We start from the raw sequence: 20,223 nt of genomic DNA, 5'->3' as shown, positions 1-20,223 counted from the left end.
GGGAGTAGAAAGCCTCATCTTTCTCCCGCGGAGCAGCTGGTAGTTTCGAACCGTTGACCTTAAGGTTCGCAGCCCGATTCGTAACCACTACGCTACCAGAGCTCCTTTTAGTCATCACATTAGGGGTGAGTTAATTACACATTTCACTAAGTAAGCAAGCTAGTTTTTAATTTGATAATTTTGTATGGCCAGTGGATGATGTTATAAATTGTAGCAAAGTTCCCCACCCCTAATTTTCAGTAGTTTGAAACTACTTTCAACGGGAGACTGATGAGACTTTCTGCTCCTGTAAAGATTCACAGCCTCAGAAACCCTATGCAGGGTCGCTACGAGTCGGAACCAACTCTAGTGCACACTGCCACCACCCCTGATTCAGAATAAGAAGGGTTTGTGTCTTATTTTTTCTTTTCAGATATATGTTTTTTATTATGTGTTGCTGACTTGGTTCTGACTCACAGCAACCCTGTATAAAGTTTTCAAGGAGCAACTAAGTGGGCTTGAGCTACTGACGTTATGGTTAACCATCCAGTACTTATCCTATAGCACCACACCAGGACTTTTATCCTTTTCTAATAGATTTACTCAGGGAAAAAGTCCTTATTAAGAGCTATAACAGTGTCTCTAAAACTCCTATGCTGTGCGAAATATAATGTTCCATTAGCAAGTATCAAGTTTACAGGCAACTTTGCATTACTATTGCTTTTTATTGAATTATTATTCATAACATAACATACATTTATTGTAATTATAATATATAAATGTTATAATAATGTGGAGCCCAGATGTGCCACTGTAGGATAAACAGTGGACCACAAGGTTGGTTTGAACTGTGAGGTTGGTGATTCACACTCAGTAGTCGCCCCTCAGAAATCCTGTACAGGGTTGCTATGTGTCTGAAATGACTAGACAACACTTAACTACAAGAACAACATAGAACTACAGTATAAATAGTACATATTTCAATAATCTACTTTACTGGTCTTATTGTCATTCGGTTCTGACCCATAGCAACCCTTTATAGGGTTTCTGAGGAGCGGCTGGTGAACTTGAATCATTAACTTTGTGGTTCAAACTCACTTTGCAGTTCAGCCCATTAACCAACAGGTCTTAGCTCAAATCAAATTTTATCACACTAAGGGAAAAAAAAAACCCTTTATTTTAATTTCATGGTTTGAGAAAAAAATACTATTATAATAATCACCTTACATCTTTGCCTCTATTTCTATAATTATATCTATTAGTGTAAGTATAGAAAGTGAATAAAATACTGTAAACCATTCATTGATTTACTCAGACATTTGTTGGGTTAAAAAATTACTTGTTGAGCACTAGCTGTACTATGAACATTGGGGAATTTTGGTAACTTAAAATGTGATGTGTGTATCTTAATTCTGGGCCATATTTATAGAGATATTGCCTATTCTTTTACTTCTAAAACAATTGAAATGCTGTTACAAATGCCCAATATTCACAGAATTTTGTCCTTGGGAACACAGATTGAATTTACAATTACAATATCAGAAATAAATAAAGGAAAGAATATGGATGAATCTTTGTAAATGTTACATGAAAGAGAATCATTATTTTAATTGATTATTCTAATCAGCTTTTTTTCAGTTATATAAAGGTGTTAGTTGTTTAAACTACATTTGCATTATTATCTTGTCTTTTTGTTATGGGAAATTTGCAAAGAGTGATTATTAATATTTGTTTATTTAACATAAACTCTGGTATACATAATAAAAACCAGACTTTGATTTCTTCCAATAGCCTCTTATATGAGAAATAAATAACATTACATCTGTTTAATAACATATCAAATAATTAAGCTTTTGGTGATCTTAAAGATTACTTTGAGTAAAAATTCTCACTCTTCCAATGTATTTAACTATTTGCACATACTTTAGCCATAAATCAACAAATTAACAGATGTTCTTTGAGATATCTCTGAGTATGAAATTCCTGAACTAGTAGTTTTCCTCACATGTCATACTGCAAACTACTGGGCCACTGGTGCAAAAACGATTCATGATTACAACATTTCAGAAAACACTGTAAATACAAAGCAGAATTTGTCTCACGAAATGACTAAATATATCCACAACACTTTTTTATTATAGTATGGTAGTGGGTTCAGTGTTGAGTGACTAAACATAAGGTCAACTGTTCAGAACCATCAGCTTCTTCATGGGAGAAAGATGAGACTTTCTGCTCCCTTAAAGATTTGCAGGCTTGGAAACCCTATAGAGGATCACTACCAACAGCATAAGCTTTTAAAGTGGTAACATATTTGTTTGTTTTCCTAACCTGTAGAATAAACAAGAACGAATCAACTCCATGACACATAACCACCTACTACCATGTTTTTGTTACTTAAAATTCTATGAATTGCTGTTATTAAGTGCTGTTATCGAGTTGGTTTTGCCTCAACAATCCCATATAGGGTTTCCAAGGAGCAGCTGGTGGGTTGAAACTTTTGACCTTGTGGTTCATAGTCCAATGCTGATCCTACAGTGTCAAACCTGTAGTCCACTCTATGAATAGAATACCCATATTCTCTCCGGAGCATAACTAACATCATAGAAATAAATAGTTAAGTAAAAAGAGATTCTCTTAAGCATACTTACCCAGGAAAGGAAAATTATAGGAGGCTATGGAACTTTTAAGGCTATTGACTTCATTTACAGTTGTCCCAGCCAGACATGACTAAAATCATACACATCTCAGAGAATATGTGTGCTATTATTTCCTCCTTTAATCAAAGTTTTAAGTAGAGTATACCTATAACATCAGTTTAGATGGGATTGTCCATAGTAATATTGCATACGCCTGGGACAAGGTTCCTCTTCTGAATCAAGCTATTACTCTGACTTTTAATTTTCATGAAAGGCATTTCTACCTGGATTTCAGTATTTAGAATTTGGCTTTAGGTTTCTTTCTGACTTTCTGTTCTGTCTTATTACACTGCAGCTTCACAGCACTCTCTTTTATCTCTATGATATAACATATTTCGATTAAATGTTTCTCTTTATTCAATCCTTAAAATATGTAAATCTTGCTCCTAAAACACTACTACTTGCTACTTCAAAATAATTTGGTAAGAATTTTTCTAAAGTGAAATAATTACTATTTTGCCATTCTCCTTATTTGTTTTCTAAATTGAAAACTAAAATATCTATAACACTTTTCTATTTTTTCTACGTAGATGTATATTATGGTAGTAGAAGTTTTCATTTTCACAATTTGTAGGACCAATAAGAAATATGATACTGGTTGTTAAGTTGTTAAGTGCTGTTGAGTTAGTTCTGGATCATAGCAACCCTATATAAGGTTTGTGAGGAACAGCTTGTGAGCTTGAACTTCTGACCTTGTGGTTCAAACTGACCTTGGAGTCCAGTGCATTAACCCACAGCACCATACCAGGATTCCATAATACTTACATAACATCAATAAATGATTATATGTGTGAGGCTACTAAAATTCTCTCCTTATCTTTCTTCCAGAAATCAGAATGCAGAGCAAGGATACAATCATATGCATCAGATTTCTTTTGTGGTTCCTTCTTTTCTGTGTGTTTATCAAGAAATCACACACTGAAGAAGACATCATAATTACAACAAAGAATGGAAGAGTCCGAGGAATGAACTTGCCAGTTCTTGGTGGCACAGTAACAGCCTTTCTTGGAATTCCCTATGCACAGCCACCTCTTGGTAGACTTCGATTCAAAAAGCCACAGCCCTTAACAAAGTGGTCTGATATTTGGAATGCCACAAAATATGCAAACTCCTGTTATCAAAACTTAGATCAAAGTTTTCCAGGTTTCCATGGATCAGAGATGTGGAACCCAAACACGGACCTTAGTGAAGACTGCCTATATCTAAATATATGGAGTCCAGCACCTCAACCCAAAAATGCCACTGTCATGGTGTGGATCTATGGTGGTGGTTTTCAAACTGGAACGTCATCTTTACATGTTTATGATGGCAAGTTTCTGGCTCGTGTGGAAAGAGTTATTGTAGTTTCAATGAACTATAGGGTGGGTGCCCTAGGATTCTTAGCTTTGCCAGGAAATCCCGAGGCACCAGGGAACATGGGTTTATATGATCAACAATTTGCACTTCAGTGGGTCCAAAAAAATATAGCAGCCTTCGGTGGAAATCCTAAAAGTGTAACTCTTTTTGGAGAAAGTGCAGGAGCAGCCTCTGTTAGCCTTCATTTACTGTCTCCTGGAAGTCACCCATTATTCACCAGAGCCATTCTGCAAAGTGGATCCTCTAATGCCCCTTGGGCAGTAATGTCTGTCTATGAAGCCAGAAACAGAACGCTGACTTTAGCTAAATTTCTTGGTTGCTCAAGAGAAAATGAAACTGAGATAATCAAATGTCTTCAAAAAAAAGATCCCCAGGAAATTCTTCTGCATGAAGTATTTGTTGTCCCCTATGAGTCTCTATTGTTAGTAAACTTTGGCCCAACAGTGGATGGTGATTTTCTCACTGACATGCCAGACACACTGCTCCAGCTTGGGCAATTAAAAAAAACCCAGATTTTGGTGGGCGTTAATAAAGATGAAGGGACAGCATTTTTGGTATATGGTGCTCCTGGGTTTAGCAAAGATAACAACAGCATCATAACTAGAAAACAATTTCAAGAAAGTTTAAAAATATTTTTCCCAGGAGTGAGTGACTTTGGAAAGGAATCAATTCTTTTCCACTATACAGATTGGTTAGATGACCAGAGACCAGAACATTACCGGGAAGCCTTAGATGATGTTATTGGAGATTATAATTTCATATGCCCTGTATTGGAATTTGCCAGAAAATTCTCAGACTTGGGACACAATACCTTTTTATACTACTTTGAACATCAATCCTCCAAGCTTCCTTGGCCAGAATGGATGGGAGTGATGCATGGCTATGAAATTGAGTTTGTCTTTGGTTTACCTCTGGAAAGAAGAGTTAATTACACAAAAGCTGAGGAAATTTTGAGTAGATCCATAATGAAACGCTGGGCAAATTTTGCAAAATATGGGTAAGTACTGGTTTTATAATTGTTCTTTAGGGTTTTTGGTTTTTTTTTTTTTGCTTAGTTTTGTTTGGTCTCCAGTGCAGACTTCATTAAAAATGCCCAAAACAAAACAAAACCCACTGTTATTGAGTTAATTCTGATTCATAACATCCCCACATAGTGGTTCTGAGACTTTAAATCTTTATGGTAGCCCACAGCTTCATCTTTCTCTGTGGAACAGCTGATGGATTTGAACCACTGACCTTGTGGTTTGCAGCACAATGCTTATCTTACAGCATCAACAAGACTCCTACTAAAAGCAAAGTACTAATGACTTAATCTGTTTTCACCTAGACTGGTTTTGCTGTTGATATGTAATAATTTTCAGGTGCTTGAAGTGCTTAATAAATCATCATAGAACCTCTCTGATTTCACCTCCAAAATACTGCAAGTTATCCGTGTTAGCCTGACATCCTATATAAATCTATGTTTACCTAGACAACTAAAATTATTGTGACCATGATTTTTAACCTCTAAATTTACAATGTTCACAGGTTTAGAATAGAATAGGAATAATCTTCTTTTTGTGCTTTTATGCATTGGAATAGTGGTGCTGTAGGATCAGCACTAGGCTTCTAACCACAAAGTTTGTGGTTCAAACTCACAAACCACTCCTTGCAAACCCTATACAGGGTTTGATTTTGACTTGTTATGAGTCAAAACTGACTCAGAAGCACATAACAACAATATAGTGGTACCAAAGAACCCCTGGTAGCATAGTGGTTTACACATTGGGTTGCTAATCACAAGGTCAGGAGTTCAAAAATACCAGCCTCTCTGTGGAAGAAAGATGAGGTTTTCTGTTTTTCTTTTAAAGATTATAGCCAATGAAATCCTACAGAAAGTCACTATGAATCAGCACACAACCACTACAGCCACCATGATAGTGATACTAGGCGTCCTGGTGTGGCTCTGTATGATAAGCACTGGACTGCTAACCACAGTTAGGCAGTTCACACCCCCCAGCATCATACAGAAAATCCTATATACGCTCGCTATGAGTAGTAATTGATTTGATGGTACTTAAGAACAACAACATCAATAATAGTATGTCATACTCAAGGAAACACATATTTGCTCAGAAAAATGAAAGGGCAAGAGCAAGATGGTGATGAAGTTGGACTTTATATTACTAAAAATGCAGTTTTCCATTTTTATAATGTTATTTTTCTAATAGTTTTTTTCAGAGCTAATGTTATTCAAAGGACCTCAGGTAGTGTAGAGGTTAGGAGTCTGGCTGCTAACCTCACGGTCAATAGTTCAAAATTTCTAGCTGTTCTGTGGGAGAAAGATGAGGCTTTCTGCCCCTGTAAAGATTTACAGCCTTGGAAACCCTATGCAGAGTCTCTATGAGTCGGAACTGACTCCCAGGCACACCACCACCACCACCACCAAGGTTACTCGGCTACCTAGGAGGTATGAGGGCTCTTATGTTTGACTACATTGTTCTCTATTTAAGCAGTGATATGAATGACATTAAGGAGCTGGGTTGCTAAATACAAGGTCAGTAATTTGAGTCTACCAGTCACTATGAGGGAGGAAGATGAAGCCTTCTGCTCCCGTAAAGATTTACAGCCTCAGAAATCCTACCAGGTCGCTATGAGTTGGAACTGACTTGGTACACACAACTACCACCTGAAACATGAATGCTATTGGATAATTGTAGACATTCTGAAAAGATATATTTTCCCTTATTTGTTATATATAGGGATTTGTTTTTAAATGTATCTGTGTATATGTGTAGAAAGCAATGTTTGTTTTTTAATTTTGTTTTGCTTTAATTTCCACTATACTTGTCAATCAAACAACTAATCTTATATATTATAGTAATTTGTAGCAATGTGAATAATAAAAAATGAATAAATAAATGTTTGGGCATATATTTTTTAAAGGACTGATTACAGAAGCTCACAATTTGATTGGTGAATTAATCAAATTTCTCATACATACTTTAATAATTAAAAATATGTTGACAGTGCTATTATTGTTTTGGTGGTTTTCTTTCCACTCCCTACTCCTAATTCACTGTATGTTATTATATATGTTTACTTACAGTATAATTTATAAGATATGATTTTCCTCAAAATCTTTTAATATTTATCAACTGTTTTAATATTTATAACTAAAATTAACATTCTTCCACCTAGCATTAAAACTCTTCTACAATCTTGGTGCAACTCATATTTTCCAGCCATACCCACCTACACAGAAGAATAGTTTCATCATAAAAGCCAAAAATACCATGGTGGTGGTTATGTGCAGTGGAATTGACTCATAGTGACCCTGTACAGGGTTTCTGAGACTGTAAATCTTTACAGGAGCAGAAAGCCTCATCTTTCTCCAGTGGAACGCAGCCCAATACGTAATCACTATGCTACCAGAACTCTTAGCTGAAATCTAGAGCTTTGTTCTTGATATGGCTCCTGCCTACAATACCTATCCTGCTCTTCTTTCATGACATACATGCTGTTTTGTTTTTAAGGTCCTGAACAACTACATGTCTCATCCAGAATTTCAAGAAATTCTTAGTTGTACTTGCTTCTGCCATCTTACATATTTCCATAGAAATTATTGATAGTATTTGGTCTATATGTTATCTTCTATTTTATGCCAGTCTCCTAAACTAGACATCAGACTTCTCGAAAGATCAGCTGTCATTTTATTGTGTTATTATTGATTCAGTTATGGACTGAATTATACCCACTCCCATGTTGTATTGCTTTCTTTTTAAGTGTTGTTGAGTCAGTTTGGACTCATAGAGATCTGGTATAGGAAGTCCTGGTGAGACTATGTAGAATAAGCACTGGACTCTAACATTACTTTGAATTGCAAGGTCGGTGGTTCAACCTCACCAACTGCTCCTCAGATACCCTATATAGAGTCCCTATGAGTCAGACTCAACTTGATGGTACTTAACAACAACAACAACATAGAGTTTCTGAGGATTGGCTGATGAGTTTAAACCAATGACCTAAATTCTATTGTCTTTGCATTGTGTATATTCCAACTGGGAATAGGTTGTTTTTGTTATGTTAGTGAGGCAGGATTAGTGTTCTGTGTATCTTGAGTCAAACACACTTCAGACATAAAAGAGATTAATTATTAATCAGAGGAGTGATGTGGTAGGGACTGATGCCAAGATATATAGAAATCTCCAAGGAAACAGGAAGCAGAAGATGAAGAGACAAGGACGTTTCTCCAGAGCTAAAAGAGACAGAAAACCCACAGGAAACACTGCTCTGAATTCAGTCTAATAGCTACCTAAATTGTGAGAAAATAAAAGCCATCCACCTGTGACATTTCTGCTATACCTACACTAGATGACTGAGATAGACTTTAGAGCCGTGAGTAGTTGTTGTTGTTAGGTGCCATCGAGTTGGTACCGACTCATAGAGACCTTATGTACAACAGAACGAAACACTGCCCCGTCCTGCGCTAACCTCACAGTTGTTGCCACCTTTAGCCATTGATGCTGCCATTTTGCAAATCCATCTCGCTGGAGGTCTTCCTCTTTCTCTGACCCTCTACCTTACAAAACATGATATCCCCCTCCAGTGACTGATCCCTACAGACAATATATCCGTGGTATGAGAGATGAAGTCTGGCCATCCTGGCCTCCAAGGAGCACTCTGGCTGTAGTTCTTCCAACACATATCTGTTTGTTCTTTTGGCAGCCCATGGTACTTTCAATATTCTCCCCAAACACCATAACTCAAATGCATCAATTCTTTTATGATCTTCTTTATTCATTATCCAACTTTTGTGTGCATATGATGTTATTGAAAATACCATGACTTGGGTCCAACGTACCTTAATCCTCAAGCTGATATCTTTGCTCTTCAACACTTTAAAAAGGTCTTGTGCAGCAGATTTGCCTAATGCAATACGTCGTTTGATTTCTTGACTACTGCTTCCATGAGTGTTGATAGTTGATCCAAGAAGAATGAAGTACTTGGCAACTTCAATCTATTCTCCATTGATAAGAATGTTGTTTATTGGTCTAGTGGTGAGGATTTTTGTTTTCTTTACATACCGAAGGCTATGGTCTTTGATCTTCATCAGTAAATATTTTTAAGTCCTCTTCACTTTCAGCAAGCAAGTTTGTATTATCTGCATGTCGCAGGTTCTTTATGCATCTTCCTCTAATTCCAATGCCATGTTTTTCATCATATAACCCAGTTTCTCAGATTTTTGCTTAGCATACAGGTTGAATAAGTATGGTGAAATAATACAACCCTGTCACACACCTTTCTAATTTTAAACTAGTGTTCCCATGTTCTGTTCAAATAACAGCTTTTCCATCATCTCTTTCCACAGATGTAGTCAATTTGATTTCTTTGTATTCCATCTAGTGAGGTCCATGTGTATAGTCATCTCTTACGCTGTCTAGAGATGGTATTTGAAATTAACAAATCATTTATTTTTTTCAGAATTCTATCATGTGATCTCCAGCATCATCTATCACTAAGGCCATCCTTTTCAACTACTGATCCTTCCTCTTTGCTCCCAACCTTTGTATTCCAATCACCAATAATGATCAATACATCTTGATTGCATGTTTGATCAATTTCAGATTAAAGAAGTTGGTAGACTTCTTCTATTTCATCCCTGCTGGTTTTAGTTGTTGACGCTCTAATAGATAACTAAAATGTGAAAGTAGTTTTGGAATTGGATAATAGATAGAAACTCAAGAGTTTTAGGTACCTACTATTAAAAGCCTAGATTGTCTTGAAGAGACTGTTGGTAGACTTTTGGACATCAAAGTCAATTTTGGTGATAACGCAGAAAGAAATGTGAAGAGCTATTGAGAAAGTCTCTGTCATCTTAGAGGATATATAGAGAACTATCAACTCTATGTGCTAGAAATGTGTCCATTAAACATACTTCTGGTAATGCTTTAAAAGAAAATGGCAATGGAGGAGGGTAAACCTTTTTATGCAATAGTAAAGACCGTGTCTGAATTGACTTTAAATGTTTGGTGGAAGGTAGAACTTGTAAGTGATGAGCTTGAATATCTAGCTGATCAGATTTCTATGCAAGATCTTAAAGAGGCTGCATGTTTTCTCTGTGGTACTTACAGTAAAATGTGAGAAGAGATAGATTTAAAAATGAATGGAGTAAAATGAAAACAGAACTTAAAGATCTGGATAACTCAGTTGTATAAACTAAAAAAATACACATGTCCTAGCATTCTCACCAAGGATATAGCTCTGCAATCTTTTGTAAAAGAGATAAACCTTATGACAGATGGATATAACCAACTACCAAAGCAATAATCTCATCAGATATGATTGTGGAGAACAAAGAAAGAATGAAAGGAAAGAATACTTTCTGACTTTTGCAATTTTATAGGCAGGATACAGGCCAAGCAGTGTGCTATGAATTGGGCTGCTAACTTCACGGTCAGCAGTTCGAAACTACCAGCAGTTCCATGGGCGAAAGATGAGGTTTTCTGCCCCCATAAAGATTTACAGCGTTGGAAACCCTATGGAGGGTCACTATTAGTTGGAACCGACTCCATGGCACACCACCATCACCTGGAGAAGCTCTGAGATCAGCAGAATTGTTGGAAGGAGCATGGAAATCAGGGCCTTTTCACTTACAAAGGGTTGGGCTACAGCATCCTGGATCTCAAAGGCACTGTGGGGCTGTCATTAAGGTGTGCAGGCTGCTTCCCAAAGATGAGAGGCCAGGCTTCCATGACCTACAGGAAGAAGGGCAGGAGAGGCCTACCTGGGTCCAGAATGGGGTGCCACTTGGATAGACTTGGAGAATGTGCTCACCAAAAGGTGAGGGAGCAGAGCTGCTGTCCTAGTGGACCTTTAAGGCAGAGCAGAAGTGTAGGGCAGAGTACACCCAAAACCTAGTTGAGTGTGACTATTACCTAGAATCTGGAAGGTGGGGCCATTGCCAGATGGTCTGAGAGAAGAAAGAATTACTTCTAAGCCTCGAGAACTAATATAATTTGTTATGCTGGATATTGGACTTGCTTGGTGCTGTTGTTGTTGTTAGGTGCCACCAAGTTGGTTCCTATACAGACACAACAGAATAAAAAACTGCCCAGTACTGCACCCTCCTCACAATTGTTGTTATGTTTAAGCCCATTGTTGCAGCCACTGTGTCAGTTCATCTTGTAGGGGATCTTCGTATTTTTTGTTGACCCTCAGGTTTACCAAACATGATGTCCTACTCCAGGGACTGATCCCTCCTGACAATGTGTCTAGGGTATGAGAGATGAAGTCTTACCACATTCGCTTGCAAGGAATATTCTGGGTGTACTTCTAAGACAGATTTGTTGGTGCTTCATTTCCAAATGCATCAATTCTACAAACTTCCTTATTCATTGTCCACATTTTACATGCAGATGACATAATTGAAAATACCATGGTTGGACTTGGTGTGTGTTATACCTTTTTCCCTCCAATTTCTCCAATTTGTAATGGAAATGTCTATCTTGTGCCTGATCCACCAGGAAACAAATAACTTGCTTTCCAGATTTCACAGATTCACAGATGAAAACGAATCCCCAGGAAGGAATATTTGCCTAACATCTCACCCATATTTGATTTAGATGATTCTGAAGATGAACTTTTGAACTTGAGATTGATTTAAGACTTGAGATGATGAGATGGGATGACTGTGTTGTGCATATAGGGAAGGCATGACTTCGGGCATGGAAAAGTGTGGGTTGCTATGAATTGAATTATGTCCCCCAAAATATATTGTGTAAATCCTAATGTCTATGCCTGTGTTATAGAGTCCTGGTTTTGCATTGTAGGATAAGCACTGGATCAAAAACTTGGTTTGAACTACAAGGTTGTTGGTTCCAATTTACCAGCCACTTCTTTTGAAAACTCTATAAAGAGTTGCTGGAGTTAGAACTGACTCAAATGCACTTTATAATAGCAACAATGCTTGTGTTTTATAAACCCATTTTGGAATGTGATGTCTTTATTATTTTATGAGGTAGAATTATTGTAGGGGATACCTTGAGTTACTCTCTTGAGTTATACAAGAGATTAAGCAATAAACATAGGACAAATGGGGTAAGATAGATGCCAAGATATATGGAGATATTCAAAGAAGCAGGAAGCAGATCCTAAAGAGACAAGGACCGTCCTACAGAACTGATAGAGAAAGATAGCTTTCCCCTAGCTCCAGTGCTCCGAATTACACTTTAGTCTTCTAAACTGGGAGAAAATAAAGCCATCCCTGTTATAGCAGTACTAGATGGCAAACGATTTGTTGTTGCTATTTACAGTCCTGATTTGGACAGTTTAATAAAGATAATAAAAATAAGTAATATGTGTTGAGAGTGACTTGATGGTAAATTGTAGTGAGAAGCTACTGGTGTGCATTATCTTTCCTTCACAGTATTATCTTTTTTTCCACAGTATATCTATGAATACCAGAACTCCATTCATGTCACTCTGACCACATGCAATATGTACTAACCCTGTTCTAAAAGGGATGATTTTGTCACATACACCCCTCCCTCAACACAGGGACCATTTAACAATGCAGGGCAAGGCTCAAAAATGCTGCTCAGCTTCCTAAAACACACAACACACCTCTCCCAACAAATTCTTATTCAGTCAAAGATGTTAATATGTCAATGTTGAGAAACCCTGCTAATTTTTACTTCCACCCAACCTCAAAGTAATAAATTAAGAAAATAAAAACTACAACATGGAGTTATAATTAACATCCAGGAAAATGAGTTTCAAGTGCTTGATTCATAAAATGCTTTAATACTTTTTTTTTCTTCTTTAAAGCCATGTGTGTTATGAATTTTGTTGGAATATAAATTACATACATAAAAATGCAAACACTTTAAGCAAGTATACTAGTAAGTTTTGACAAATGAATACAACCTAAATATGTTGCTGTGGTTAAGTGCTGTTGAGTTGATTCCAACTTACTAAGACCCTGTATAGGTAGTAGAAAGCCTCATTTTTTCCCTGATGTTGTTTCTGTTAAGTGGTGTCAAGGCGATTTTGAGTTAAAGCGACTCTAGAGAAGATTTCTAAGAAGTGACTGGAGAGTTTGAACCACTGACTTATGGTTCAAATTGACTTTTCAGTCCAGTTCTTTATCCTGCAGCACCACATCAGGACATTTTTATTAGGTGCTTTCAAATCAGCTCTGACCCATTGAGTCCCTAGATGTGTAACAGAACATAGAACAAAATACTTTCCTGCCTAGTCCTGTGTCATCCTTAAAATCATTCCTATGTTTGAGCCTAGTTTTGCAACCACTGTGTTAATACATCTCTATATTCTTTGCTGACATCGTCAAGCATGATGTCTTCCAGGGACTGGTTTTTCCTGATAGCATATTCAAAGTATTTGAGAAGTCTTGCCATCCTCACTTTGTTGCAGATCAGCTAGTTAGAAATTCTAACACTCTTTAATTTGTAAATGACTTTATTTTTCTCTAGTTTTGAAGAATATTAATTTAAGAATATAGAATTTTGAGATAGCTTTTATGCCTCTTTTTATCAGTTTAATGAAAGATGTTCTTTATGATCTTTTTGTCTCTACTATTCTGACATGAAAGGAGCTCTGGTAGTGTAGTGATTACGAATCGGGCTGCTAACCTCAAGGTCGGCAATTTGAAACTACCAGCTGTTCCGCGGGAGAAAGATGAGGCTTTCTGCTCCGGTAAAGATTTACAGCCTCAGAAACCCTGTACTGGGTCGCTATGAGTCGGAACTGACTCCACAGTACTTAATGTGAGGAGTCCTGGTGTGGCGTTATTGGCTAAAGCGTCAGACAGCAAAGTCGTTTGAACTCCAAGGTCGGTGGTTCAAGCTTACCAGCTGCTCCTTGGAAACCCTGTGCAGGGTCACTAAGAGACGGAATTGACTCAACGGCACTTCACAACAACAACATTCTGATGTGAATTCAGCATTTATTTGTATGTTCCTCTGTCCTAAGTGTATATAAATATTTATTTTTTTACTTCTGGTTGAATTCAAGACAATGTATTTATTTTGGTTTTCAACACACTATCATTTTAAAGATATGCGTGTTTTGTTTTGTTTGTATCTTATTTGTAATTTTTTAGGTTTTACTGAGATTCTTACCTCTGTAAACTGATACTTTATGTCAAATATTTTCTGAACGTTGTGGCAAGTATTTATTCAATATTTTTTTCTTCTCCAGCTATTCACACTTAACTCCTATCTACTGCTGTTGTTGATTACAGGTCTATTCTCCATAGCTGATAGGTTTGAACTGACTTTTTGGTGTTGTGCCACCATGCTAGACTGTTTAATATTATTTCACAAGTAAAGGAGCTCTGGTAGCGTAGTGGTTACGAATCGGGCTGCGAACCTTAAGGTCAGCGGTTCGAAACTACCAGCCGCTCCGCGGGAGAAAGATGAGGCTTTCTACTCCCGTAAGGATTTACACCCTCGGAAGCCCTGTACAGGGTCGCTATGGGTCAGAACTGACTCAATGGCACTTAACAACAACAACAACAATCGTGATTCTGTTTCTTTTATTTCCATTGCATTCCTATTTCTCAAGTTAGATTTTTTTTTTTATTTGTGCTAAGTTTCACTGACCCTTTTTTGTAATTTTTCCAGTTTCTAATTAAACTTATCCAGTGAATTTTAAAATTTATGTATGTTTCAGAATCTAATTTTCCTTTTTTTTGGTAATAGTTTGCACAAATATTTGTCTGTTAGGAGACCTTTTTAGCCTTGCAGCATTCTCTCTCTGGGCATAGTCTCATTCTATGTATATGCAGCCCAACCTAGCCAAAATTCTACAGGGAATTCTAGTCCACACTATTTATCTAGCTTCCTCATCTATGGGGTTGTGCCTAGCAAATTCCAGTTTCTCTAGTCATCCAGAATTTCGATTCCTGTCTCAGAAGTTCAGTGGGGCTAATGTTCTCTTCTTAGGCCTGGGCACATCATACTTAAAACAAGAAATTGTTCCCAAGTAAGGAATCACGGTAAGCATGTGACTCAATTTGGAGTTTCTCTTCTCTAACAGTTTAGAGGTTTCTGCTTTCTGTTATCCAGTGCCTGAAATTCATTCTCTTGTCTATTTTGCCCATTTCTGCAATAGTTTGGTGGTTGGGAGGTGGTGAGCATTAGTCCAGTGTCACTCTCCCCATGTTGGACAGAAAGGTGAAGGCCCATCCCCTCAGTTGTATTAAAGGACATGTTAATTCTTAGATTTCTTATTCAATAACACTGAACTCAGTTATCATCAGTTTTTCAAAATGGTTTGTCAATTCCCAAGATATCTGAAAACTCTTTAAAGTGGCTTTCTTATATAAGTTAAAAAAAAAAATCTGTGACAGTCCTAAGTGATATTAAAATATGGAATCTTAAACTGAAGTGTTTGTGATTCCTCACACAATAGAATCCATGATAAAAGGTAGGTCTTTACTGATTGGAGTTTCTATCGCTATATATTTCACCTGCTCCTGTCATGATCCCAATCCCATCTGTAAACAGGAACCTAAAAATTACCCACATTACCCACATATCCCTAAGTGAATTGCATCTAATATTCTATAATAATTGAATTATCATTGCAATAAATATATACAATAAATACTTATCCAAGCCAGAATCTGAAGGTCAACAACTTAAAGTAAACTACATTTATGACATGTGCTCATCACTATGCCAATGATATCGGAAATCGTGAAAACAACTTAATTAGTTTATCAGAGACCAGAAAAGCTAAAGAAGGAAAATAAGCCAAAACACAATTAACATCATATAGAATAGAGGAGGAACATTTATCCAAGATTCCTCAAGTTGTTCTTTACTGTTGCAGAGCATCTTTGCTTTATTTTACCTTCTTTGAGCACTGTTTGCAAATTTCTCCATGTACAACTTCAAAGAGTCAGTCATTCAACATTGCAGTGAAACAGTCTTCCACATGGTGTATTACATAATGTGTAACCAGATTGTGTCTAGTGTTTTCACAGATCCTTTGTGTAAGTAAACTTAAGCAAATTGATTAAATTTCCCCCACAATTTTTTTTCTGATCTATAACATGGTGAATATAATGACATCTACTTCATAGGATTGCAGTGAAGACTAACCTGCTAATGCTAGCTTTGTTTATTATTCTAGTCAGTTCATTTTCATATACATATCATTGACAAGTCATTTTATCCCTCCTTTCTACTAAAAATGTAGCCTTTCCCCTTTTTGTTAAGTGTCATCGAGTTGGTTCTAATCCATTGTGATCCTATATAGGGTTTCCGAGGCTGTAAATCTTTATGGGAGCAGACTTATCTTTCTCCTGCTGAATTACTGTCAGTTTCTAACTGTTGACCTTGATGTTAGCAGCCCAATTCATAACCACTATGCTACCAGAGCTCCTTTTTCCCCTTGTTGTTGTTGTTAGGTGCCATCGAATTGGTACCGACTCATAATCACCTTATGCACAGCAGAATGAAACACTGCCTGATCCTAGGCCAGCCTCTCTATTGTTGCCACACTTGAGCCCATTGATACTGCCACTGAGCCAAATCTATCTCGTGGGAAATCTTCCTCTTTTTCTCTGACCCTCCACCCCACCAAACATGATATCCATCTCCAGTCACTTGTCCCTTCTGAAAATATGTCCAAAGTATGAGAGACAAAGTTTGGCCATCCTGGCCTCCAGGGAGTACTCTGGCTGCACTTCTTCCAACACAGATCTGTTGGTTCTTTTGGTAGCCCATGGCGCTTTCAATATTCCCCTCAAACACTGTAACTCAAAAGCATCAATTCTTCTACGGTCTTCCTTATTTACTGTCCAGCTTTTGCATGCATATTATGAGGTTATTGAAAATACCATGGCTTGGGTCAGGCACAACTTAGTCCTCAAGCTGACATCTTTGCTCTTCAGCACTTTAAAAAGGTCTTGTGCAGCAGATTTGCCTAATGCAATGAATGCATCGTTTGATTTCTTGACTGCTGCTTCCATGAGTGTTGATAGTTGATCCAAGAAGAATGAAGTCCTTGACAACTTCAATCTTTTCTTTGTTAATAAGAATGTTGTTTATTGGTCCAGTAGTGAGGCTTTTTGTTTTCTTGACATTGAGATGTAATCCATACCAAAGGCTGTGCTCTTTGATCTTCATCAGTAAATTTTTTAAGTCTTCTCCACTTTCAGCAAGCAGGATTGTATCATCTGCATATCGTAGGTTGCTAATGAGTCTTCCTCCAATCCTGATGCCACAGTTTTCTTCCTAGGTGTAAACTACTTCATTTTAACCCAAAATTAAACTTGGTTTTCCCATATTAATGTATACTAGTTCAAGGTCCTTGCTCAAAATTAATCAATTACGTACATTTTAAAACAAATTAAGCTTAACAATGCAATTAATTTGCTTATGCTTGGTGCTTTTATTTATTTATTTTTTAATTCACAGTTTCTCCAAAGTGAATACTGATATTGTTGTTAAGTGCTTTCAAATCAGTTCTGACTCATAGTGACCCTGAATAGGGTTTCCGAAGAGCAACTGGTGGGTTTGAACCAACCATGTGATACAGTGCATTATACTGTAACACCACACCAGGACTCTCAAGTGAATATTGCCTAATGCTTTCTGTTAGAGATAAGTGTTATGAGACAAGTCACTTTGATTTTTCCTCTATTTTGATGTCATCCAACTAAAAAGTTACTTAACAAAGTTTTTGTATAAAAGAATCTCACAGCAGGCATGTTGCTGTTCTCATGTATTTTCTTTTACTTATTATTTCCTTGTACTTTAAGAAGCTTTATCACAAGGGAACAATTGATTAATTTGGCACAAAAAAATATATTTCTATACTTTTCATTTCTATGGTTCAATGATCTGGAAAAAATAAGTAAGAAAAGCTCTTGACTTTCATACTGGTGAGTAGATGAGATTAAATTAAATGCTAAGTCATATTTCCTCAGTGCACAAGACTTTTTTGAAATACTTGGGACAATGAAAATATGCATGCTTTTGTATACCAATGTGTAACTATAATAATTACAAATTACAGTTTTCTAAGACAATGCACTTTGTTTCTGATTTAGAAATATACAAATATATATAAAGATTACAAGATGGCTATTTCATGTAGCCATAAATTTAGTTTTTGTATTTAAGGAATGTACTCATAGTAATACATTTTAACATTATTAATGTAAAAATTGAATGATACTTTATATTTAGTGGATATGTGTCTACCTTGTTTTAATATATGTGATACAAAAAGTAAAGTAATTGAAATAACAATATTTCAATCCTACATATTTTCAAATGAGTATCTTTCCCTTGCCTACTCTTTCTTTTCTTCTTTGGAAATCATTTTGTTCACAAATGTAATAGAGAAGCCATTTGAAAAGTCAAAGAGATTATGAGTGGAGAACCAATGCTGCTGCATCTTAAATTTCTGTATACATTTGTATGTATCTGTACTCATTATATAGCATTTATTGTTGTTATTGTTGTTAAGTACCGTCGAGTTGATTCTGACCCATAGCGACCCTGTATAGGGTTTCCAAGGAGCAGCTGGTGAGCTTGAACCGCCGACCTTTCAATTCTAACGACTTTGCAGTCTGGTGCTTTAACCCACAGCACCACACCAGGACTCCACATTTATAGATATACAGAAATAAATGCATTTATACAAATCCCTTCATGAGAAATTAATGATCAAATTATTCTTGAACTTATTTTGTATTATATTAATCATGGTTGGTAAAGAGGTTCAGTAAAAAAGAAAAAGAACATCCCATAGAGATAGATTAACACAGTGGTACTAGCAATGGGCTCAAACCTAACAATCATGAGGATGGTGCAGAACTATTCAGGAATGTTTTGTATAGGATTGTTATGAGTCAGAATTGATGCAATGGGACCCCACAACAGGAACAACATATTCATTAGCTTCATAAAATAAATATTCCAGAACTCCACTATGACACATTTCTTAATAAGAGATGTTTTTAGTATACCAAAGGGAAATTAATTAATGATATTAACCAAAACAGTACTATTCCAACGACAATAGATGAAGTATACAGATTCTATTATTAGGATGAGAAAATACTGAAGTTATGAAGCTATATAACATTTTTATATGAGAAAACTGTGGCCCATTGGGACCAAAAAAGTGAATACAGCTAAAAGGTGACAGAGCAAAAGATTAACTATGACTCAAGATTATTAACTTTCATTTCATGGTATTAAATATTCTGCAGACTGCCTTCACCATCTCTTATTGAAAGCACTCATTAAGCATGATTAGGAAATGCACTTGGTCGCAAACTTGAAATTTTAACGTGTTAGCATACTGATACCCACTTAGTTAATGTTACAGAGGTAAGGGCAGAGAACACACTAAAATTAGACATCACTGCATATAGAGACAAGTTCAAGTTTGTGAAAGACTGTCATCTGGCCATCCAGTCCAATTATGATCAGTTTTATAATTAGATTTTCTGACATGTGGTTTGCAGAGTGAAGAGAAAACTTCTTATACTCTGATTCTATAATTATTTGTGGAACATTATCATAATTAACCCAAATAGAACATTTTGATTAGTTTGCAGAAGGGTTGGGATACAAATCCCCATGGATTTATTTTATTGATGTCATAACAGCATCAATGTTCTATCACTTCAAACCTTTTTCTCCCATGGGAAGTAAATGAGAAGTTATAAGCAATGAATAAAACAAAGAATGCCTACCTATTGTTGTTAAGTGCAATCATGTCACTTCTGACTCATAGCAACCCTGCATAGGATTTCTGAGGACCAGCTGATTGGGTTGAATGGACGACCTTGTGGTTCACAGTCCAGAGCTGATCCTACAGTGACACACCAGAAATCCTATTGCTTACCTTAAGTTCAACAAATTGGATGTAAATTAAATGTAAATGAATGACAAAATCAGTCTGATATGTATTGATGCAACACAAACCAAAAGGGACAATTTGGAGTGTATATAAGAAAACTTGGAAAACCATCTCAGAATGCAACAATGTTTTACTATCAATGACAGTGGAGTTAGAGAGAAATCAGATCTTCCAAAGGGAGATATCTATGAAAAGAGCTTATAAAACTTGCTTTATCAAATATTCCAGAATATCAAGTATAGTTGTTGTTAAGTGCCTTCGAGTCGGTTCTGACCCGTAGCGACCCTGTACAGGGTTTCCG

General features: G+C 36.5%; 1 protein-coding gene across 1 annotated transcript in view; it reads left to right on the top strand.

The window, feature by feature from the left end:
- Window positions 1-20,223, top strand: part of LOC102830828 (cholinesterase-like) — a 112,684-nt gene that overhangs the window by 5,695 nt on the left and 86,766 nt on the right. The window contains exon 2 of the mRNA XM_006861800.1: window positions 3,504-5,028. Coding sequence (XP_006861862.1) covers window positions 3,504-5,028 — 1,525 coding nt within the window. The remainder of the gene's footprint in view (window positions 1-3,503; window positions 5,029-20,223) is intronic.

Source organism: Chrysochloris asiatica, unplaced genomic scaffold (genome assembly GCF_000296735.1).
Source record: "Chrysochloris asiatica unplaced genomic scaffold, ChrAsi1.0 scaffold00043, whole genome shotgun sequence".
Taxonomy (NCBI): domain Eukaryota; kingdom Metazoa; phylum Chordata; class Mammalia; order Afrosoricida; family Chrysochloridae; genus Chrysochloris; species Chrysochloris asiatica.
The sequence above is the reverse complement of the archived record's forward strand: the minus strand, read 5'-3'. Positions and strand labels throughout refer to the sequence as shown.